This window comes from Salmo salar, chromosome 01 (assembly GCF_965601325.2).
Source record: "Salmo salar chromosome 01, fSalSal1, whole genome shotgun sequence".
Taxonomy (NCBI): domain Eukaryota; kingdom Metazoa; phylum Chordata; class Actinopteri; order Salmoniformes; family Salmonidae; genus Salmo; species Salmo salar.
Window position 1 is genome coordinate 162562514 of NC_138291.1, and position 24600 is coordinate 162587113.

At 43.4% G+C, this 24600-nt stretch overlaps 1 protein-coding gene across 3 annotated transcripts; it reads right to left on the reverse strand.

Annotated features, from left to right (window-relative positions):
* Positions 1-4135: 4135 nt before the first annotated feature.
* ccar2 (cell cycle and apoptosis regulator 2) lies at positions 4136-23649 on the reverse strand. Of its 3 annotated transcripts, none has more exons than XM_014138931.3 (19): positions 23609-23649; positions 20058-20131; positions 19894-19979; positions 19579-19699; positions 19233-19380; positions 18745-18844; positions 18522-18659; positions 18213-18426; positions 16407-16517; positions 11893-12062; positions 11590-11713; positions 11102-11230; positions 10872-10973; positions 10631-10784; positions 10472-10530; positions 7269-7500; positions 6946-7161; positions 6613-6767; positions 4136-6505 (listed from the first exon to the last, which is right to left on the reverse strand). In XM_014138931.3, exons 2-19 carry the CDS (start codon positions 20067-20069, stop codon positions 6461-6463), a joined length of 2316 nt encoding a protein of 771 aa, XP_013994406.3. In that variant the 5' UTR covers positions 20070-20131; positions 23609-23649; the 3' UTR covers positions 4136-6460. The 3 variants fall into 3 exon arrangements, with proteins under 3 accessions (XP_013994406.3, XP_013994398.3, XP_082811830.1); XM_014138923.3 differs by lacking the exon at positions 23609-23649 and adding an exon at positions 22753-23397; XM_082955704.1 differs by lacking the exon at positions 23609-23649 and adding an exon at positions 22914-22932.
* Between the last annotated feature and the right edge of the window lie 951 nt (positions 23650-24600).

The following is a 24600-nucleotide window of genomic DNA, read 5'->3' on the forward strand; positions in this document are numbered from 1 at the left end:
TGTTCATAGTTACAAACACCACAGTGTAACTGGTTTATGGCAGAGGTGGAGGAGAAAACTAACATCAAGCTTGACTAGAATAGAGAGGTATTCTCTTCCTCCTTTATCTCATCCCCGGTCTTCTTCATCCACCACTTTCATAAGTCTCACCTGCCATATGCAGCCTACGTCCCAAATGGCACCCTATTCCCTACTTAGTGCACTACGTTTGACCAGAGCCCTGTGTCAAAAGTAGTGCACTAAATAGAGAATAGAGTGCCATTTGGGATGTATATATGGTCATCCACATTGGAGACATTGTGGGAATAGACTACAATTTCTCTAACTCAGCTGCATGGACTGCTTCTGCATGTTGCAGGTATGAATAACTGGGCATTCGCTCCAGGGCGTCCATGCAACTTAAGATTGTATTAACACTGAGCTTAAAGTGAAATTTCTAACATTTTCAAGTTCATATTCATCTTCAGCATCAACATAGTGCATGTGAAAATTCATCCATCTCGGGTGAACAGTTTAGAAATTAGAGCACTTTTTGTACATAGTTCCCCCATTTTAGGGGAGCAAAAGTATTGAGACAAATTCACGTATATGTGTATTAAAGTAGTAAAAGAGTTAAGTATTTGGTCCCATATTCCTACCATGCAATGACTACATCAAGCTTGTGACTTTGTTTTGGTTCTGGGGGTATGATATGTGTGTGTCTAACTTTCTCACTCATCATTATTCACTATTCATTCAGGATTATCCATAATCATGGTAGCATCCACATTAAAGTAGAAATATTTAGAAACATATTATAGTATTGTTTACAATAAAAGTGACTCCAAAAATGACAATACATTATTTACCATTCATTTGTATTGGGCACAAAATCATCTGAAACACAACCAAAACAAACAGCAAATACATCCAACAAATTTGGGGGGGACCCCACAGTTTGGGAACCACTGTCCTAGGGTATTGAGGAATGGTTTTGTTTTTGCAGTGGCCAGAGACTCTGAAGGGACATGTGAACCCCTGTTTGCCCTTGGTGGGAAGATGGTTGATCAGATGGTTCCCACAATCAGTACATTCCTGTCTTGACTCGTTTCATGTCCTACTTTTTCAGCATATAAAACACGCGCGCGTAGAGACCCACACATTTCAATGTCCGTTTTAGAAGTCCAACAAACCCCAAGGCCAAACAGGGAAATGTAAAGGCTTATCAAGGCTGTGAAGAATACTGTTCTCATGTGATCACATTAAAGCCCTGACAAATTGACACTGTAGTTACCTCCTCAGACATTTATTCAGTCAGCCTGATGTTGCTAACAGCAACATACTAGGCCATTGTAGGCCTACTCCCCATCACTAATGAATCAAACCACACTTCACTGTTGATATTCACAGCCTCACCCCATCTTTATCCATGGGCATGGTACATCTAGGGTGATGAAGAGAGTTCCTCTTAATTAAATGGCACAAGGCTTAGTAGCCCACCACAACCCCTCATCTGACTGGCCTGTGAAATCTGCGATCCGGCCTGCCCGTCCTACTTTTAAGCATCAAAGACAGGCTTGTGCTGTCTGGCGGGGTGATCAAGAGCTGGCATGGCTCCCTCTGTCACATGCCTTCCTTCCTGACCAAACGCTGATCAGCATAATACCGGGTTTGACACACACACACAGTGCCAGTCACATAATCAGACATGTGGTTCTCCAGAGTACTTCCTTTTTTACATCCTTTCTGTTGTTGTTGTGGAAGCTTGACTTTGAGGGCATTGTTCCATAGTTTATGGGTCACACACAGTTGATGTGTTGCAAAAGATTTGTCAAATAATTCCAGGTGGTGTGTGGAGAAACTCATAAGGGCAGTAGGAATGTTAGTGTGGAATTTAATCAAACACATGCCACCAGAGTAGGACTGGCAAAATATCAACGGTCAACTCCTTCCACTGGGACATGCTGCTGTGCAAATCAAATGCAATTGTGAAATATTTTATTTACTCTTTGATGGTGTTTATTATATGACCAGTACAGATTTTTGGGGAACTTTAACATCTTGGTCTTTCAACTATTCTAAAATGAGTATTCTACCCCGCGCATACTACAGTAAGCAACCACTCATACTCGCTATGACTGCTAAGTTGTATGGAGGGTAAAAGATTCTGAACACAGCCTCTGGCTCTTTATTTTTCATCCCTCTGCTCCCTACTTCATCTTCTTTCATTTCCTTAAAGTCATGCTCTGGAACTTTGGCGACTACTAAGTATTTTAGAAACCTCCCTCTTTGGGCTGGATGTGCCAATGTATAGTTCATATACGCATAATTTATGAGCAGAATTACTGTCTTACCTCAATTAGCCACTAAATCCCTAGTTTGAAAGAGAGTTTTTCTGGAAGCTGTGCTGCACCATTTTCCCCCACGTGTGCTAGCACCCTAGCAATTAGAGTTCTAGCCAATGACCTTCAGCCCGTCACCATTTGAGTGACAGCTAAGATGCACACACAGCAAAGCGAGAGCAATGACGTGGTGCACATATCTGCACATACTATGCAATTTTCTGGGACCACATTTGACTTTCAGATCTAAGGCTAAAAAAGTATGCAGAAGTACAGGAGAATCTAAACTGTTCCCCTCCAATGCGTCTCCATGCGTTCACTTCCTTCACGTGGCCCTGATTTCCTGTTCTAAAAAAACAGCCTGAGAGCAGCCACGACCTTATTATGCAAGTCTATGGTCATGACTCACAAGACAGGGGCAGCCCCAAAACAAAAACGGGCCAGATCAAGCGAAATATAAAATGTAGACCCCCCCATCAGTCTGAAAGATTTCGACATTGGTCAGGAACCACCAAGAGTCAGTGTGTAGTTCAGACGCTGTATTTGTCCTATCCTCTCAGCTCTATAATACAAGGTGGTAGAGGCTAGGCTAGGAGGTCTTATACAACAGGTGGGTCTAATCCTAAATGCTGTTTGGGCATATTCCAGCCGGTATCTATTCCACAAGCTATCACCTGCTAAATCTTTGATGTTAAAATGCCTATTTACTCTGTTCCATCTGACTGGGCAATCCACTGTTTCATCAGCCCAGCCAGGCAATATATAAACTTGATATCCACTATAAAAAGCATCTCGACATTCTCACATTTCTTTTAGACTAACATTTTCAACAGTGGACATTTGTATAACCCTTACAGTCTGTCTCTCCGACATTTGCAACATTGTTTCATTATTCAAATTCGAACTCCAACTGTCCCATAGTAATGAACGTTTAGGAGGCGTGCAGCGTTTCTCAGCCAGTCGAAATCATGAATCAGCTGGCATCATTTTTATGGATATATACAAAGAAATGTCATTTGAAAAAAGGTCAAACGAAACGAAGTGCAGCTTGTTTGCAGTCTTTCCAGTTTCTGCTTGAAGTTAGCTGTGTTGTTGGCTAGCTCTTCTGAACAACTGTGTCCTAACGAGAGAGCACATTTTCTGTGCGAGGCGAAATCGTGCCTCATTAGCTCATGTTTATGGATGTCTCCAAATAAATGTCACTAGAAAACAGCTTAAACAAATGCAGCTAACGTTACTGTTGTTATTCTGTCTATGTTTGACGTGACTGCGAGTTAGCCGTACTTGGCTAGCTAGCAAGCAAGGGAAAAGAACGTTTCCAGCCAGTATGGCAATGTAACATTTAGAACGAACTACTGGGTCACGACCATAGATACAGAACAAAAAGACAACGACAGTCATGTCTCCGGCAACCGAACCAATAGAACGAAGAACCTGCCGGCTTGGGTAGCAAACCCTAGATTTGCTTCGGGACTATCTTGTGGAAGGATGAAATATTATGAATAAATTAATGAGACTATGTCAATCATTATTTGAATATATTGGTAAACAGTTGTATAAAAGTGATAATGCACTCGAAGCCAGTGTTTGGAAGATATATTGGCACGAGTGTTAGCCAATAACACCGGCTTCGAGTGCATTATCACTTTTATACAACGGGCATATCACTTACGTAGCCTACACTCTAGCTCCCCCTAGCTGCATTACTGTGTGAAAAGTGAGTCCAGTCTGTAAGGCCAGAATTCTAATTGATCTTTTTCTTGTCAAATCACACAAACAAATGCCAAATAACTCAACTTTTTTTTTTAAACGGGTTTTTTAAAGTCAAACGTGTTTATTCCTGCCAAATCACAATGATAGATGGAAGTAGAGTTGTTGAATGAAGAATGTTTGCAGTAACATTGACATCATGAAATAAAATACATATTTTCCAAAATGTTTTATTAGATTGGAGAACACATTGGGAGGGATCTGAGACCATTCCCCAATACAGAATCAGATCCTTGACATTCTGAGCTTATCAAAGATCCACCACCATATTTTACAGTAGAGGATGGATAAACATTTACAGAATGGTTAACTGGAGGGTTTTGTGTATACACCACCGGTCAAAAGTTTGGGGTCACTTAGAATGTTATTTACAATGTCATTAATGTAATTTACAACATTAACAATGTCTACACTGTATTTCTGATCAATTTGATGTTATTTTAATGGACAAAAATGTTTGCTTTTCTTTCAAAAACAACTAAGTGACCCCAAACTTTTGACCGGTAGTATATATATATATATATATTTTTTTTTCTAGTCCAGGGGAGAGTCATGTAATTGATGAAATGTCAATATTTTCAGCGTTTTCGAATGAGTTGCTTAATTGGCTATAGATTGACGTGTGCCCGATGCTGCCCCTCAACTCTGATTCTCTGCTGGGTGCGGAATATCAAGTGTGCTTACAGGCTATTTAGTGTGGTTCAATCAAATTATCCATAGCCTATAGAATACAAAGTGCATGCTGGGAGAAGCATAGAGCAAAGTTATATTTCTAAGATGGCTGCTGGGATGGTGTAAATAAAACTGGGTTGCATAACACACTGCAATGGATATTCCAACCCCGGCCTGCTCTGCTCATCCAAAACGTTAGTGTGCTGCCTAACCAATGGCTGTGCTGGACTACGGTAGCAGTTCAGGAGAGTCAATGGCTTATTCAGATTTTTATTTATTTATTAGGCCTAGTCTAGAAAATGCAGTCTTGCGCACAGACTAGCCTATGTTCTGAGCCTATAGCTTGCTACTGCTATAATAGATTTGATTAAAAACAATATTTTTCTTGCCAATGATGTATTTATCAGAGTTATTGATCTCACAATAAGCCAGATTTCAGTAATTTACTTTGTGGTGCTGAAACTTGAAGCAGCAGCTGCGGCACAATCAATGGGAAATGGACAGCTCATGGTGCTGAAAGTAAGCAAATCAGAGTAGGAATAATTCATTTCAAGAGGGCTTGGTGTTGGAGCCTATTTCTTCCTATCTATTTTTGAAGAAAAAGAAAAACTGATGTGATCTATAACAGTGCTATGGTCCGCAATGCTCTCTGCTAGAAACAAGCTGTATGGGGACAGTTTCATTGCAAACAAGACACACTGATTTGGCATTAAAGAAATATGATATCCAACAAATGTAAACGCCTGGAGTATTCTAAATGGCATTGGTACTTGGATTGGAACTGGTGCTATTGTCAGATGACATGAACATAGAGCTCTTTGGCCACACACACACACCCACCCACCCACCAGTGGTGGGTCTGGCATCTGCATATGCAGAAAATAACCCCATACCTACTGTAAAATGTGGTGGTGGATCTTTGATGTTATGGGGATATTTGGTTTCCAATGGTCCTGGGGCCCTTGTTAAGGTCAACGGCATGATGGACTTTACCCAGTACCAGGACATTTTAGCCCAAAACCTGGTTGCCTCTGCCAGGAGGCTGAAACTTAGCTGCAACTGGATCTTCCAGCAAGACAATAGCCCCAAGCACACATCAAATTCTACAAAGAAATGGTTAATTGACCACAAAAATATATATATATAAAAAAATGTAAAATAAATCGACATTTTGCAATAGCCAGCTCTGTCTCCGAACTTGAACCCCATTGAACCTGTGGTTTGAATTGAAGAGGGCAGTCCATGAGCACAGACTGAAGAATATCAATAATCTGGAAAGATTCTGTATGGAGGAATGGTCTAACATCCCTCTCAAAGTGTTCTCCAATCTCATAAAACATTATAGAAAAAGGCTGTGCCGTTATCCTCACAAAGGTGCCGGAGTATTGAAAAGAGGGGTGCCAATAATTTTGACCCCATCTTATTGAGAAAAACAAAATCTTTCATTGAGCAGTTGTATTAGTATAAAATCATATCATTTAAAAAAATTTGGGAGCATACATTATAGCTCAGTAATTGTATTATTTATTTTATACAGTCTTTTTTGCTCATCTTTATCAAGTGTGCCAATACTTTCAGTCATGACTGTATGTGTGTGTAGTCACTCACTCATCCCCGTCACGCCGGCTGGTGCGTGTGTGTATGTAATAATGTAATCTTTCAACTTTATCTTCAATTCTCTGTTCTGCTCCGACCAATCAGTGCTCTTCATTTGCTGTTTTTGATTGAGTCAGGCTTGTCGTCTGAGGGAAACAAATCCATATTGAGGATATTGAGGCAGACCAATCAGTGCACTCACACATGATCAACATTTTACTGTTTATCTAACCGTTAACCTACAACGTCTCACCTTGTCGACCATTTCCTGCATTTTGTGGATGAGGGCGAACATGTGACCAGCATCCTCTTTCAGTTTCTTCTCATAGGATGAGCTTCGAAGTTCCGCCTTCTCCAGCCTGCTGTTAAGACCCTCCTCCTGGCCCTGAGTGACAGCCGCAGCATCCACTGAGAAAAAATAAGCGAGGGACAGTGAAGAAAGAGGAACAGAGAGGGGGAAGAGGCATAAAAAAAATGGTTAGCCAATAGAAGTCTATGAAATTAACAAGATATACAAGAGTCTACCAAAATATGTGTAAGCGTGTGAGAGAGAGAGAAAAAAAATAGAGACAAGCGTGTGTAGTACCCAGTGCGTCCTGTAGAGTGGCGATGCGTAGCTCCAGGGCTTTCCGTGTTCTGTCTGCTGCTTCCAGGGCCTGTAGCAGGCTGGGGATGTTTACCACACTGCCCTTGTAGGAGACCACCTCAGCCCCCACAGCTGCAGCTGGCCCCCTGGATCCCCCAGACTTCCGGCCACAAGCCTTCTCCTTCTTTGGAGCTCCACGAAACAACCCACGGTTACCTGAATACAAAGAGAGACTTAATGTGAGTGTGTGTCGGTACTCACCCCTGCCCTCTCACTCAGACACACAGATAATCAGAAAAATACTGAACGTGTGTGTGTCTAACCTTCCATGCTGATATCAGGTTCTGTGTGTTCCGTCTCCTCCCAGCGAGAGGCTAGCATCCTGTATGGACATTGCCCCTCCACACACACCTTATTCAACAACACCTGGACTTGGGTGGGTGTGAGCCACAGCCCTAGTGACAGTAAGATGTTGTGAAGGTCTGCTTGTCTGAGGCTGCCAGTGAGCTGTCTGTCAAAGAACACACAGGCCAACAACACCCTACGAGACAGCACCTAGAGAGAGGGAGAAAGACAGCCAGAGGGAGAGCGAGAGAGTTAGTAAGGGGAGAGAGAGGAGAAACCATGAAGCATAGCCACGGGAAGATGTTAGGGGGGAGATGCCCCTTTTTAATAAAGCATTGCATGCATCTATAAATCGCATCTGCGTAGTGGCATACAGTTGAGCAGAGGCATTTTTGGAATTTCCACACATGGAGATTTTTTTAGCAGGGTCCAGATTTTCGGGGGCCTTTTATAAACGCATTTCATGCAATTCTACGTCATTTACATGACAGAAGACACTGACAAACTGAAATCAATTTAAAAAAATTGCCCTGGCCAATGAGAAGACACAGATTGTACAATATTAGGAGGATATACAGTGCCTTTGGAAAGTTCCGGCCCCTTGACTTTTCCCACATTTTGTTAAGTTACAGCCTTTTTCTAAAATGGATTCAATAAAACAATGTCCTCAGTAATCTACACACAATAGCCCATAATAACAAAGTGAAAACAGGTTATCAATTTGAGCAAATTTATAAAAAATAAAACAGAAATACCTTATTTACATAAGTATTCAGACCCTTTGCTATGAGACTCAAAATTGATCTCAGGTGCATCCTGTTTCCATTGATCATCATTGAGATGTTTCTACAACTTGGAGTCCACCTGTGGTAAATTAAATTGATTGGACATGATTTGGAAAGGCCCACACCTGTCTATATAAAGGTCCCACAGTTGACAGAGCATGTCAGAGCAAAAACATAGCCATGAGGTCGAAGGAATTGTCCGTAGAGCTCTGAGACAGGATTGTGTCGAGGCACAGATCTGGGGAAGGGTACCAAAACATTTCTGCAGCATTGAAGGTCCCCAAGAACACAGTGGCCTCCATCATTCTTACATGGAAGATGTTTGGAACAACCAACTCTTCCTAGAGCTGGCCGCCCGGCCAAACTGAGCTCTAGAGTTCCTTTGTTGAGATGGGAGTCTTCCAGAAGGACAACCATCTCTGCAGCACTCCACCAATCAGGTCTTTATGGTAGAGTGGCCAGACGGAAGCCACTCCTCAGTAAAAGGCACATGACAGTCCGTTTGGAGTTTGCCAAGAGGCACCCAAAGACTCTCAGACCATGAGAAACAAGATTCTCTGGTCTGATGAGACCAAGAATGAACTCTTTGGCCTGAATGCCAAGTGTCACGTCTGGAGGAAACAACATGGTACCATCCCTACGGTGAAGCATGGTGTTGGCAGCATCATGCTGTGGGAATGTTTTTCAGCTGTAGGGACTAGGAGACTAGTCAGGATCAAGGGAAAGATGAACGGAGCAAAGTACAGAGAGATCCTTGACGAAAACCTGCTCCAGAGCGCTCAGGACCTCAGACTGGGGAGAAGGTTCACCTTCAACAGGACAACGACCCTAAGCACACAGCCAAGACAACGCAGGAGTGGCATTGGGACAAGTCTCTGAATGTCCTTGAGTGGCCAGGAAGAGCCCGGACTTAAACCCCATCGAACAGCTCTGGAGAGACCTGGAAATTGCTGTGCAGCGACGCTCCCCATCCAACCTGACAGGAATTGAGAGAATCTTCAGAGAAGAACGGGAGAAACTTCCCAAATACAGGTGTGCCAAGCTTGTAGCGTCATACCCAAGAAGACTCAAGGCTGTAATTGCTGCCAAAGCTGCTTCAAAGTACTGAGTAAAGAGTCTGAATACTTATGTAAATGTGATGTATGCTAATTTATTACAAATAAAAAACATTTCCAAAAACCTGTTTTTGCTTTGTCATTATGGGGTAATGTGTTGAGGGGGGATGACGATTTTATAAATTTTTGAATAAGGCTGTAATCTAACAAAATTTGGAAAAAAATCAAGGGGTCTGAATACTTTCTGAAGGCACTGTATATATATTTATTATAGGCTAAAGGGCTATTAAATAACCTTTCCAGTGGCACTGAAGATGAAGCCTATGCTAGTCACTGGGGATAAGCTACTTTGAAAAACAGTGCTGTTTGCTCCTAATTGGGAGTTGAGAAATATTGTTTTAGGTTCTACAGACAGATTAGGCATTTGCATTCCAAACTGTACGTTTGTCCCGTGATTGTCTTTTTAAATATGCGAAAGGCAAACTGACCACCGCAACCAAGTTTACAAATACATTCCATAGATGGCAGTTGTCAGTACAGGCAGCCATTATTAATGTACCCATGAGTTTAACAGTCAAAGTGCCAGGGTTAGAGGTTCCAAACCCTTCTATGGTTGATATGTCTATGGCCACAAAGGAACAAGCGGTTCTATATTATGCTCACGTGCTGCCCACATTGCAGCCTTACCGACTCTACACAGAATGTACAAAACATTAAAAACAAACACTTGCTCTCCCATGATAGACTGACCAGATGAATCCAGGTGAAATCTATGATCCCTTATTGATGCCTTATTAAATCCACTTCAAATCAGAGTAGATGAAGGGGAGGAGACAGGTTAAAGAAGGATTTTTAAGCATTGAGACAATTGAGACATGGATTGTGTATGTGTGCCATTCAGAGGTTCAACGGGCAAGACGTGCCTTTGAACAGGGTATATGGTAGGTGCCAGGTGCACCTGTGTGTATCAAGAATGGTCCACCATCCAAAGGACACCCAGCCAACTTGACACAACTGGGAAGCATTGGAGTCAACATGAATTTTCTGAGGGGGGTGCAACTCAATATCAGGAAGGTGTTCCTAATGTTTGGTATACTCAGTGTGTACTTGTGATCAAACTTAATCCACAGCTATTCTTTAGAAGCTATTGATCCTCTGTGGCTAAATGATGCTCTCTGGTGTAGTATTTTGAATGATTTTATTTATGTCTGTTCAGACAGGAGTAACATTTTTGGCAAAATGATTTATAGGGTGCTGCAGCACCCCTACTTCCCATGGCGATTCTATGAAGCATAGTAACTTCTAGGGGGCCCTAGTATTTACAGTGTATGTGGGCCTTACATTGTGCTTTAAGAGGCCGTCTGAATTCTCACTAGTAATTCCCTCCTCTCCCAACATCTCTGGAAAAAAAATAAGGAAAAAAAGAAAGCAATTTTAGTACACACACAACAGCTTCTGGCATTTAACTTCCCCCAACCCAGTATTTTCAGATCTTCATACCGCTTTCTCCCTCTGTTTCTTTCTCATCTATCTCTTCTCCATCGTCATCAGTCTCCTCCGCTGCTCTCCCTCTGCTCTCTCCTCTTTCCTGAAATCTTTTACTCCTCTCATCCCGTATTCTCTGCTTTTTGTCCTTCTTTATCTGTTCATCCTCCTGAAAAAGAGATTGGAGAATGTAAGCAGGACTAAATCAGGTGTAGAGACGAAAACAGGTAACATGTTTATTTTTGTGTGTGTGTACCGTGGGTGTGTGTGTAGGCGTTAGAGAGCCGAGACAGCGGTAGAGCAGTAGACCAAAGTCCCTCTGAAGCATCTCACAAAACAACTCTGCCAGCAAGCCCACCTTAGAGAGAGAGAGAAAGAGAGAGAGAGAGGGGTACGTATAATAATTTATGTTGTATCATGACAACTAACCTACTCCAAAGCAGAGTAGTACAGTATATCTCAGTGTAGTATATGGGAGTACTTTACCTCAAAGGCCTCCTTGGTTGTGGAGGTGTGGGGCTCCAGGAGAGAGGAGAGGGGGACGGGGCAGAGGGCTAGCCCAGGACGAGGCCTTGCAACCAGGCATGGAGCAGCAGGGAGAGGGGCCCCTTCCTCCTGATAGAAAAAAGAGACACAAACACGCACAAGGCAGCTTTAGAATGGCTGTGAGTTGTGACTTGCCTGATGACTCATATTGAACGTAATTCCGCTGCTGTAATCGATCGCTACATACATTCAGTCTGAGACTGCCATCCTAGAAGTCGTTTGCAGTGACGTTTAGTACAGCAGCCCTCACTTTGACAAGTCATCAGAGACTGGATCGTCTAACCAATCAGAGTATCAAAGCCAATGACTATTTCCGAAACGCTGCTTTACCCACGAGTGATGTGGATGGGTAGCCAGGCAAAGATGTGACTACTACAGGATATGTATCGAACTCTCACCTCACACCATGGCCACACACACACACTCACCTCCTGAGTCCTGAGTGTGCTCCAGTCGTCCTCTGTAGGTACGATCCGCCAGACATCAGGTAACAAAAACACCACTGTCTCCAGCTTCCCCTCACAAACATAGCTCAGCTCAGCCATCTTATACCTGAGAGAGAGAAGGAGTTGTTCATCCCATTGTAAATGGAGTGCCACACAGTGTTGAAAAGGGGAAAACAAAACATGCATTTGATTGGCTGGTTTACTACCTGGCTGTGTGAGAGTCAAGAGTGTGTGAGCATAAAGATGTGCTTGTGTGATCATGAACATGCAACTGTGTATACTGACCACTGGGAGCAGCCGCTGAGGTCCAGTCCACTCTGTTCCCTCACACAGCGCAGGGCTGTCCTCAGCAGTGCCCGAGGGTCCTTCAGTGGACTGGGACCGCCGCCATCTGTCTCAAGACACCACGGACCTCCCAGGGCCCGAAACTCACCCCCTACCTCCCCCAACAGGAACTGACAGAGGGGAGAGAGATCATATACAGTTGAAGTCGGAAGTTTACATACACCTTAGCCAAAGACATTTAAACTCAGTTTTTCACAATTCCTGACATTTAATCCAAGTAAAAATTCCCTGTTATAGGTCAGCTAGGATCACCACTTTATTTTAAGAATGTCAAATGTCAGAATAATAGTAGAGAGAATGATTTATTTCAGCTTTTATTTCTTTCATCACATTCCCAGTGGGTCAGAAGTTTACATACACTCAATTACTATTTGGTAACATTGCCTTTAAATTGTTTAACTTGGCTCAAACATTTCAGGTAGCCTTCCACAAGCTTCCCACAATAACTTGGGTGAATTCTGGCCCATTCCTCCTGACAGAGCTGGTGTAACAGTCAGGTTTGTAGGCCTCCTTGCTCACACACACTTTTTCAGTTCTGCCCATACATTTTCTATGGGATTGAGGTCAGGGCTTTGTGATGGCCACTCTAATACCTTGACTTTGTTGTCCTTAAGCCATTTTGCCACAACTTTGGAACTATGCTTGGGGTCATTGTCCATTTGGAAGACCCATTTGCGACCAAGCTTTAACTTCCTGACTGATGTCTTGAGATGTTGCTTCAATATATGCACATAATTTTCCTCCCTCATGATCTCATCTATTTTGTGAAGTGCACCAGTCCCTCCTGCAGCAGAGCACCCCCACAACATGATGCTGCCACCCCCGGGCTTCATGGTTGGGATGGTGTTCTTCGGCTTGCAAGCCTCCCCCCTTTTTCCTCCAAACATAACGATGGTCATTATGGCCAAACAGTTCTATTTCATCAGACCAGAGGACATTTCTCCAAAAAGTACAATCTTTGTCCCCATGTGCAGTTGCAAACCGTAGTCTGGCTTTTTTTAAATGGAGGTTTTGGAGCAGTGGCTTCTTCCTTGCTGAGCGGCCTTTCAGGTTATGTCGATATAGGACTCGTTTTTACTGTGGATATAGATACTTTTGTACCCGTTTCGTCCAGCATCTTCACAAGGTTCTTTGCTGTTGTTCTGGGATTGATTTTCACTTTTCGCAACAAAGAGTGTTCTGTCTCCTAGAGATGAACATGTCTGTTTGTACAGATGAACGTGGTACCTTCAGGCGTTTGGAAATTGCTCCCAAGGATGAACCAGACTTGTGGAGGTCTACAATTTTTTTGGCAGATTTTTTTTCATTTTCCCATGATGTCAAGCAAAGAGGCACTGAGTTTGAAGGTAGGCCTTGAAATACATCCACAGGTACACCTCCAATTGACTCAAATTATGTCAATTAGCCTATCAGAAGCTTCTAAAGCCATGACATAATTTTCAGGCATTTTCCAAGCTGTTTAACCTGTTGGGGCTAGGGGGCAGTATTTGCACGGCCGGATAAAAAACGTACCCAATTTAAACTGGTTACTACTCTTGCCCAGAAACGAGAATATGCATATAATTAGTAGATTTGGATAGAAAACACTCGGAAGTTTCTAAAACTGTTTGAATGGTGTCTGTGAGTATAACAGAACTCATATGGCTGGCCAAAACCTGAGAAGATTCCATACAGGAAGTGCCCTGTCTAACAATTTGTTGTCCTTCAGTTGCATCTCTATCGAAAATACAGCATCTCTGCTGTAACGTGACATTTTCTAAGGCTTCCATTGGCTCTCAGAAGGCGCCAGAAAGTGTAAGGGGGTGTCTGCAGTCTCTGGGCGAAGTACAGCAGCTCTGTTTGTGAGTGGTCTTCTGATCCCTCCTGTCTCAGCCTCCAGTATTTATGCTGCAGTAGTTTATGTGTCGGGGGGCTAGGGTCAGTCTGTTACATCTGGAGTATTTCTCTTGTCTTATCCGGTGTCCTGTGTGTATTTAAATATGCTCTCTCTAATTCTCTCTTTCTCTCTTTCTCTCGGAGGACCTGAGCCCTAGGACCATGCCTCAGGACTACCTGGTATGATGACTCCTTGCTGTCCCCAGTCCACCTGGCCGTGCTGCTGCTCCAGTTTCAACTGTTCTGCCTGCGGCTATGGAACCCTGACCTGTTCACCGGACGTGCTTGTTGCACCCTCGACAACTACTATGATTATTATTATTTGACCATGCTGGTCATTTATGAACATTTTAACATTTTAACATTTTGACCATGTTCTGTTATAATATCCACCCTGCACAGCCAGAAGAGGACTGGCCACCCCTCATAGCCTGGTTCCTCTCTAGGTTTCTTCCTAGGTTTTTGGCCTTTCTAGGGAGTTTTTCCTAGGGAGTTTTTCCTAGCCACCGTGCTTCTTTCACATGCTTTGCTTGCTGTTTGGGGTTTTAGGCTGGGTTTCTGTACAGCACTTTGAGAATATCAGCTGATGTACGAAGGGCTATATAAAAATAAATTTGATTTGATTTGATTTGGTCAGCCTGGGAACAGTGAGACTGAGAAGCGCGTTCATGAGAATTCAAAAATTTTCTCTTTCAGCCTTTGAATGAATACAACGTCGCCCGGTTGGAATATTATCGCTATATTCCGAGAAAAATGATTTTAAACAGCGTTTGACATGCTTCGAAGTACGGTAATGGAAAATTTTTGTCACGAAATGCGCATCACCCTTCGGATAGTGACCTGAACGCACGAACAAAACGGAGGTATTTTAATATAACTATGCATTATTTGGAACCAAAACAACATTTGTTGTTGAAGTAGAAGTCCTGGGAGTGCATTCTGACGAAGAACAGCAAAGGTAATCCAATTTTTCTTATAGTAAATCTGAGTTTGGTGAGGGCCAAACTTGGTGGGTGTCAAATTAGCTAGCCGTGATGGCCGGGCTATGTACTCAGAATATTGCAAAAATTTCCATTCGCCGAAAAGCTATTTTAAAATCCGACACCGCGATTGCATAAAGGAGTTCTGTATCTATAATTCTTAAAATAATTGTTATGTATTTGGTGAACGTTAATCATGAGTAATTTAGTAAATTCACCGGAAGTTTGAGGTGGGTATGCTAGTTCTGAACATCACATGCTAATGTAAAAAGCTGTTTTTTGATATAAATATGAACTTGATTGAACAAAACATGCATGTATTGTATAACATAATGTCCTAGGAGTGTCATCTGATGAAGATCAAAGGTTAGTGCTGCATTTAGCTGTAGTTTTTGTGACATATACCGTAATTTCCGGACTATTAAGCGCACCTGAATATAAGCCGCACCCACTGAATTTAAAAAAATATATTATTTTGAACATAAATAAGCCGCACATGTCTATAAGCCGCAGGTGCCTACCGGTACATTGAAACAAATGAACTTTATACAGGCTTTAACGAAACACGGCTTGTAACAAAAAATAACAAATTAGCAGTAAGCTCTTATCAACTCTATGCGAAGGAGATGTGTTGCGCTGCGTGAGGCACATGGTGGACACACCAGTTTTTTTTTTTTTATCCACGCCTCTACTTAAAAAAAGTCCATTCCTCACGCTGCCGTTTCCAACGTCTTATCGACTCATTAAGACCAAGCTCCCGTGCAGCAGCTCTATTTCCTTTTCCAACAGCCAGATCAATCGCCTTCAACTTGAAAGCTGCATCATATGCATTTCTCCATGTCTTTGCCATGATGAGGGTGACAAAATGACTACCATAATCAGAATGATGGGAAGTTTGAGAGCGCTCGATTTAATCTAAACAGTAAACAAAAAAGTTCTTTGACCGTAACCCGTTCGGCAATTTCATTGGTCTAATGAAAGCTTCATGCCGCCAAAAAACTTAGCACGTCACAGAATGTTTTTTGGGAAAAAATAAAAATTTAAGCGGGAAAAATCCATATATCAGCCACATCATTGTTTAAGCCGCGAGGTTCAAAGCCTGGGAAAAAAGTTGCGGCTTATAGTCCGGAATTTACGGTATGCTTGGTTTGAAAATGGCTGTGTGATTATTTTTGGCAGGGTACTCTCCTGACATAATCTAATGATTTGCTTTCGCTGTAAAGCCTTTTTGAAATCGGACAATGTGGTTAGATTAACGAGAGTCAAGCGTCCCACCTCGCCCAGGGAGGTTAAAGGTACAGTCAACTTAGTGTATGTAAACTTCTGACCCACTGGAATTGTGATAGTGAATTAATCTGTCTGTAAACAATTGTTGGAAAAATGACTTGTGTCATGCACAAAGTAGATGTCCTAACTGACTTGCCAAAACTATAGTTTGTTAACAAGAAATTTGTGGAGTGGTTGAAAAACGAGTTTTAATGACTCCAACCTAAGCGTATGTAAACTTCCGACTTCAACTGTACTTATTATGTAATTATGATTTGACCAAAGTTGAGGTGTATAGTGGGCTGTACCCAGTCACAAAGTAACCGTCCTCACCTTGATGAGAGAGGCAGGGTGCACAGCACCCTCCTGCTGGTCTTTCAGGTCCTGCAGCCCACAGCACTGTCTGTACAGCTCCTCTGAACTGGCCATGGACAACAGCAGCACCTGTGTGACACACACACCATTTAGGGGTTCCCCAGTGGCGCAGCGGTCTTAAGCATTGCATCTCAGTGCTAGAGGCGTCACTACAGACACCCTGGTTCGAAACCAGGCTGTATCACAATCGGCCGTGATTGGGAGACCCATAGGGTGGCGCACAATTGGCCCAGCGTGATCCGGGTTACGGTTTGGCCGCTGTAGGCCATCATTGTAAATAAGAATTTGTTCTTAACCGACTTGCCTAGTTAAATAAAAAGGTTACATTTTTTTAAATATATACACTACCCGTCAAATGTTATAGAACACCTTCTCATTCAAGGGTTTTTCTTTATTTTTACTATTTTCTACATCGTAGAATAATAGTGAAGACATCAAAACTATGAATTAACACATATGGAATCATGTAGTAACCAAAAATATTGTTCAACAATTCAATATATATATTTTATATTTGAGATCCTTCAAATAGCCACGCTTTGCCTTGATGACAGCTTCGCACACTCTTGGCATTCTCTCAACCAGCTTCACTTGGAATGCTTTTCCAACAGTCTTGAAGGAGTTCACATATATATGCTGAGCACTTGTTGGCTGCTTTTCCTTCATTGACTCTGCGGTCCAACTCATATCGCAAACCATCTCAATTTGGTTGAGGTTGGGGGATTGTGGAGGCCAGGTCATCTGATGCAGCACTCCATCACTCTCCTTCGTGGTAAAATAGCACTTACAGCCTGGAGGTGTTGTGTCATTGTCCTGTTGAAAAACAAACGATACTGGGACTAATCCCAAAACTAGATGGGATGGCGTATCACTGCAGAATACTGTGGTAGCCATGCTAGTTAAGTGTGCCATGAATTATAAATAAATCAGAGACAGTGTCACCAGCAAAGTACCCCCACACCTCCTCCATGCTTTATGGTGGGTAATACACTTGTGGAGATCATCTGTTCACAAATACCGCGTCTCCAATTTGGACTCCAGACCAAAGGACAAATTTCCACCGGTCTAATGTCCATTGTTCGTGTTTCTTGGCCCAAACACGTCTCTTCTTCTTATTGGTGTCCTTTAGTAGTTGTTTCTTTACAGCAATTGGACCATGAAGGTCTGATTCACACAGTCTCCTCTGAACAGTTGATGTTGAGATGTGTCTGTTACTTGAACTCTGTGAAGCATTTATTCCGGCTGCAATTTCTGAGGCTGTTAACTTTAATGAACTTATTCTCTGCAGCAGATGTAACTCTGGGTCTTCCTTTCCTGTGGCAGTCCCCATTAGAGCCAGTTTCATCATAATGCTTGATGGTTTTTGCGACTGCACCTGAAGAAACTTTCAAAAAGTTCTTTACATTTTCGGTATTGACTGACCTTCATGTCTTAAAGTAATGATTGAATGTCATTTCTCTTTGCTTATTTGAGCTGTTCTTGCCATCTTAAAAGACTTGGTCTTTTACCAAATAGGGATATCTTCTGTATACCCCCGCCCCCCCTTTGGGTTACTACATGATTCCATGTGTGTTATTTCATAGTTTTGAAGTCTTCACTATTATTCTACAATGTAGAAAATTGTAAAAATAAAGAGAAACCCTTGAATGAGTAGGTGTTCTATAACATTTGACAGGTAGTGTATATAATAAAATCCAGTGGGCAAACAAGACACACAGGTGGTGAATGGGAAGGTAGAGTCAGTGTTTGTTTGGTGTGCTTTACCTTTACAGTGCACTCTGCGCCCTCTCTCTCAGTGTGTGTGTGTTGGTCAGGCTCGACGGGGCCTATATGGTAAAGGCAGGGCTGCGGGAGGGGGAAGGGGAGGGGCTGGGCGGGAGGAAAGCTGTCAATCCAACTGATTGACAGGTGGCAGACGGATGGGGGGAGAGGGAGATGGGGGTAACGACGCTGTAGCTCTAGACTGTCGCAGGACACACTGGGGGAGACAAAGGGGTGGAGATTAATCGATTACCAAAGTTAGATTCTTTGATTGACTGATTGCGTAAATGAATAAATTACAAGTGGACTCACCAATCCCTGGGGAAGCAAGAGAAGAGGGCGGAACTCTGAACTGGGGTAGGGGAGGTCTTTTTGGGGTGAGCTCCCTTATCCTCCTCCTCCTTCCACCTCCTCCTCTTCTGGTCACAACCCCTCACTCCACTGTCCTCCCTGACACACACAAAATAATATAATATTGACAGACAATTGCTTTTCCTCGGGGATGAACAGAGACAGAACACACACAGACACTCACCGGCGGTCTCCTCGTCTCCCTGCCTCAGCAGGTCTCTTCCTGATGCCTCTGCCCCAGCCCTCAAACTGACCCCCCCATGATGGAGTCTGCAGCAACCCCGCTGAAAGTGAGAGAGAAAAAAATACAAAAAATAAACAAACACTATTCCCTGTATAGTTCACGTCTTCTGTGGCTGTATATGGCCTTTCTGTGCCCCTAGGACCTAGGTGGATCAAAATGGACCCGTGGTGGATCAAAAAGGACCTAGGTGGATCAAAATGGACCCGTGGTGGATCAAAATGGACCCGTGGTGGATCCAAAAGGACCTAGGTGGATCCAAAAGGACCTAGGTGGATCCAAAAGGACCTAGGTGGATCCAAAAGGACCTAGGTGGATCAAAAAGGACCTAGGTGGATCAAAAGGACCTAGGTGGATCAAAAGGACCTAGGTGGAGCAAAAGTAATGCACTATATGGAGAGAAGGGTGTGATTTGGGACAGGTTCACTCACGCTTGGCCACAGTGTGAAGGATGCTGGGGATGAGAGGAGGGATCTTGGGAGATTTGAGGAGAGGCTGCGGCTTGCTACCCAGAATGCCCGGTTTCTGTGCGTGTGCAGGCATCATGGAGGGCAGGAGAGGACGAGGAAACTTTGCCGTCTGAGAAGAGATGGAAGAAGAGGATAGAGTCTACCTTTTCCTTATTCAACCCTCTTGTCTGACACACTATTGGTTAACATAACAACCACTCAGGTGAAATATGAAATTCTACAAAATCACTGTCTGGTTCTTCTACAGTAATCTACATTACCTACAGATACTCTACCTGTGTGTCTTTGGTCAGGCTCTGTACTCTACCTGTGTGTGTTCTGTGAGGGTCTGTACTCTCTGGGCGCTCCAGCTGTGTGATTGAGACAGATCCAGGACAGCCTTCACCAGCACCCTCTCCCCCAGCGCCGGAACTCTCCCCTTCACCACACTGACACACACAGAGTTAACACAGTACACCAGTTGAATGACCTCATAGAATTGAATAATTTAGTAAATGAAGACTGATATTTTAGCTATATTGCTTACACCTATCCAAGCTTCTCAAATTGACATATGTGCATAATAGGGGGTTAGGGGTCCATTGGAGAATAACTACTGGAACTTAGTATTAGTCCTTTGTACCTCTTCTGAAAACGCACTTCCTGGTCCACCATCCCATAATGCTCCTGGAGCTGTGTCACGACCCCAGTGAAGACACGTTGCTTCATCTGAGAGCAAACACAAACACATAATTATAGACACATCACACACACACACACACACACACACACACACGTTTGTCTTACTTGGCTATCCATGTATCTGCTCAGTATCACTCCTTAGCTGGATCAGTCTGGACCTACTTCTTTCTGGAACAGACCTGACACACGAGCATAGAAATATAATTATTCTAGTTATGTTTCACTATATTGGATCACTCCAATATATTGGTATCACTCTGTGGTGGAGGGATACATCCGAGGTGAGGATTTACAGATTTACTCCCGTGTACACCTGTGTCATGGCTGGGGTCCGCCCCTATATATAGACACACGTTCTCTTTCATTTTCTCGGCAGACGTCCATATGGTTTGAGGTAAACTTTCTCTAGTTCGCTTGGTAAGTGTAATATCTTGCGTGGAAGTATACTCACTGGCTGTTTGCAGCCTGGAGCAGTTGGCCACACGGCCAGCCCCTCTTGAGTGCTCCACCTGCTGCGCGTGGTTGATCTGTATCTTCCGCCCGTGGTTTGTCATACTTGTGTTTCGTTAGCGTTACACTACGACTTCGTGTGCATCCATTAGTATGGTGGCTCGTTGCCACAAACTGTAATTTACCGAACACAACTTGCCCACAAGCTTGTTCAATGTGTGTGTTGTGAATTGGTTCTCTGCTAATTATCCTGCAAGGTTTTTCCTTGTTCTTTCCCCTGCAGAGTGTAAGAGTATTGTGGTGGGCTTCCACTACGTTGAGACATTAACTTTGAAGTTCCTTAACGAAGTTACTCCATGATATAGTGCTGTTTTTACTGCTTGGATATTAAAAAGGTAATATTGCTGTAAAAATAAAAAATAAAACACACAAATCAAATCCATTACCTGTTTTTTTGTCTGCCTGTTTTTCCCACAGGGGTCTTCCCCGGTTTTTGCAGAGGTACTGGGTAATTTATCCCTCTCCGGGTTCCTATTCCTCTAAGTGGGTCACGACATAAGCCCTCCCAGGGCGTCAGATCCCTGCTCCGTGGCCTTGTTGGCTTGGCTGAGCTTATGGCTTCCCTTTGAGACAGATGTGATGGTGGCTTACCCCATGGGGCTCTGCATACCTTGTGTATGCACTGCCTGCATTTGAGCCACACGGAGAGGGCGGTGGAACGCCCTACTGGATCCCTGTTTTGTGTGGTGTTCTCAGAACGCCTGCGCCTGGCACGATTGGAGGCCATGCGCGAGTGGGTCGGCCAACCTTGGGCTCAGGCTGGGGATGAGCTCCCTCCCTCAGGAGTGGTGCGCAGCGAGCTGTTAATCCCTCTACTGGGCCCAGTACCCCTCCCAGGAAGCCTGGCCGAAGCCACCTCAGGCCTCTCTACTGGGCCCTTCTGCTGCCAGTCCAAAGCAGAGGCTCTCTCATTGGATCATGGACAAGATTACGACAGCATACCGCCTGGCTGACAGGCCAGTGCTGGGATCTGTGGTGGCACATTAAACACGAGGTGTGGCTGCGTCCTGGGCACTACTGAGAGGAGTGCCCTTCACTGATATCTGTGCTGCCGCCAGCTGGTCTTCCTCTTGCACCTTGACTAGGTACTATCAGGTAAATGTGGCACCTCCCTCTGCGGTTGGTTCAGCTGGCCTGGGCGTCGCCTCCCCTTCCAGGGACTGTGCCGGGACCCCTCTTCCACAACGACGACCCCTTTGCCACTCGCTGGCCAGGTCCCTCTAGCACTAATCTGGTACGGGTATACCAATATATTGGAGTGATCCAATATAGTGAAACATAAAAGGTTACATATGTAACCACGGTTATGTGAGCTATATGGATCACTCCAATCCTCTACGGTGCTAGAGGCGCCTCAAAAATGATGTAGAGAACGTGTGTCGCGGCCATGTGGTCTATATATAGGGGCGGACCCCAGCCATGACACAGGTGTACACGGGAGTCAATCTGTAAATCCTCACCTCAGATGTATCCCTCCGCCGCGGAGTGATACATACAGCTCACATAACCGTGGTTTACATAGGTAATCTTTGTTCTTTTTGCACATGACAACCACTCAATTAGCCCACTTCTGATTCTCCCCCTTTCTCTGTGAAGTTCACTTTCCCTATAACCACTGGGTCACTAGTTCAAACTTCACTTGAGCTGTTCCCCCTCAATCACTACATTGAAATAACAAATCTACAGCATGCATGTAGTATCTGCCTACCTATCCATGCTCACGAATATGTCATGTTGCTGAGATTAAGCAAAAGCCCATAAATGGCTAGACTTATTGCTTGGTTGGCAGGAAAGCTGCAAGAGGGTCTTTAGCCCAGGAAGGATAGAGGGTCGACAGACCTTTTATGGTGTGAAGTACATACTAAAGCAAAAAAAAGACTCCTCTTATAATCAACTGGACCCAATGTTCAGATCAAGGGAATATTAAAAATAATTATATTGAACCCCGATGGTTGACGCCATGGTGAATAACCTAGTTAGTTAGCTAGCTAAAAATCATTGCAAATCCTTTAGCTGTATGATCTGTGCATCATTGACCGGAGCATAAGAACCTGGGCTAGCTAGCTAACTGACTAGATGAATGAACACATTCATCGAACGTTGAAGATCCTGGCTACTACAAAAAATGTTAGCTAGTTACAGTACTGGTAGCTAGAATTTAGATTATTTGTAACTACGGCCACCAAACGGTCACTTTGGACACAGCGATCTAGCTAGATATACGTTTGTAGTTATGAATTCGATTTCGAAAAAATAGCAAATTAGGTAGCTAGCTAGCAACAGTACTCACTCCGACACAAACTCTCCTTGCAATCCTCCTCTGGCAAAACGTTAGTGCTTTTTATGTTTTGAAGTGGAGCAGTCGCTACAAGGGGTGTAATAATTACGCAGATTATGTTGCAAAAAGTTTCATAAAAGGAAGAAAACGTAACGAAACGGGGAGGCACCTACGGCTAATGATTAGAACACTGATGTGCGGAGCCAGAGAGGAAGAGGCGAAGCGAGGGACAACTGGGACAACAATCTATATTCTTCAGCAGGTGGCGTTGTTCGTTTCTTTCGCTCACCAAGTGACGCATTTTTGAATGGAGGTCAATGAGAGAGTGCCGAAACTGGTCAACAAAAAATGTAATGGCTTATTTGCTACGTGTGGCTTATTTGATCGAATATAAGTTTCGTAATGCTTAGGTTGTTACGAGTGTACTGATATAAGTAGGACACGTGAAATCCCGGCAACTTTGAGAAAAATACATTAATCGTTGGAAACATACTTTATATCTGCCCTCTCATTGGCCAGAATGGTCCCACCTGATCTTGCCTCCTCCCGACTGCCTTCCATCTTTGAATTCATTTATTTTCAACATTAGAGCGGCCAGTTGAGTATCTGGCCAATATAATGGATCATCTGTGGTTGACTACATTAAAATGGTGGAAGCCCTCAATGGCGCTGCTCATGCTAAAACGTTATTTTGGGCCCTAGAGGCCTCTATCACCAAATATTTGTTATAACTAACCCATTGTTCCACTTGTGCTATTATTGGGTTTGTTTGACAGTGCAGGCCACTGCCTACTGACGGATCTCCAAATAACCTTGCATCATAAATAACTACCCATTATTATTTGTAGGTCAGTCAGTAATAAATTACCCATGATACATTACGGTTTTGATCCTCTCGAACACGGCCCTCCTCTATGAACATTTTCTACGCGTCACTGTGTTCACGTGATGAATGACGTATAATTCAAGTGAAGTACCCACGCGTGGGAGCACCATGGCACCAATTTTGACTATGAGGATAAATGAAGTGTTAAATCGCATGACCTCAATTGTGATATCAGACGGTTACAGAACCATACATCAGTAGACACTGAAAGCAGCTAGGATCTCTAACCTAGCTGGCCAACATTAGCTTGTGAACGTGTTTACTTTGCCTGTCAATCGGCCTGAATTTCAACAAATTGACATATTCAAGAGTACATGGAATTAACCAAGTTATGCATAGTATGTAGCTAGCTAGATGTTATTTAACCCTCCTGCTGTGTTCCGGTCGAATTGGATGATGTACAAGTTCCATGACTTTGTCTACACAGGGCATCTGAACACACAAATACATTTGGATGATTTGTATACAATTTTGGGTGTTTTATTTAACTTTTGTACACCTGTGGTGTTCCCGGTCAAAAAAGAGACTACAATTAGTGTATAAAATTGAATTCAGGCACATTCATCAGATGGACACACTTCCTCTCCCACTTTCAGTAGGTTAGACTTGGTGGTCCCTTTATACAGCACACTCAGACTGAAAAGCTTCATGGTGGTGGTGTGATAAACCTCTGTCTTCTAATGCAGGCAGCCTGCAACGATGAGATCAAGTCCTGTGTCACTTTCAGCTACACACCGCTGCTGTCATGCTAATTAGCCACACTGATGTGTGACATTATCTCACTCTCTCACACACACACACACACACAGTGTGTAACTTGTTAGTTACTCAAACTTGCTACTGACATGGTGATTAACTATACAACATGATCTGAATTAAGTTATTGGACATACTGGTAGCAGTATTAGGCACTGTTTTTGCTGTAGTACAATAACCAAACAACGTTATCTGTAACTAGCAGTTAACATTAGCAA

What these genes read in the sequence shown, in the direction of transcription:
- ccar2 (XM_014138931.3), bottom strand. An exon ending in CAACCAAGGAGGCCTTTGAG is followed by an intron (nt 10,974 to 11,101) that starts GTAAAGTACTCC and finishes TCTCTCTCTAAG; the next exon opens with GTGGGCTTGCTGGCAGAGTT. An exon ending in CACTCTACAGGACGCACTGG is followed by an intron (nt 6,768 to 6,945) that starts GTACTACACACG and finishes ATTTTTTCTCAG; the next exon opens with TGGATGCTGCGGCTGTCACT.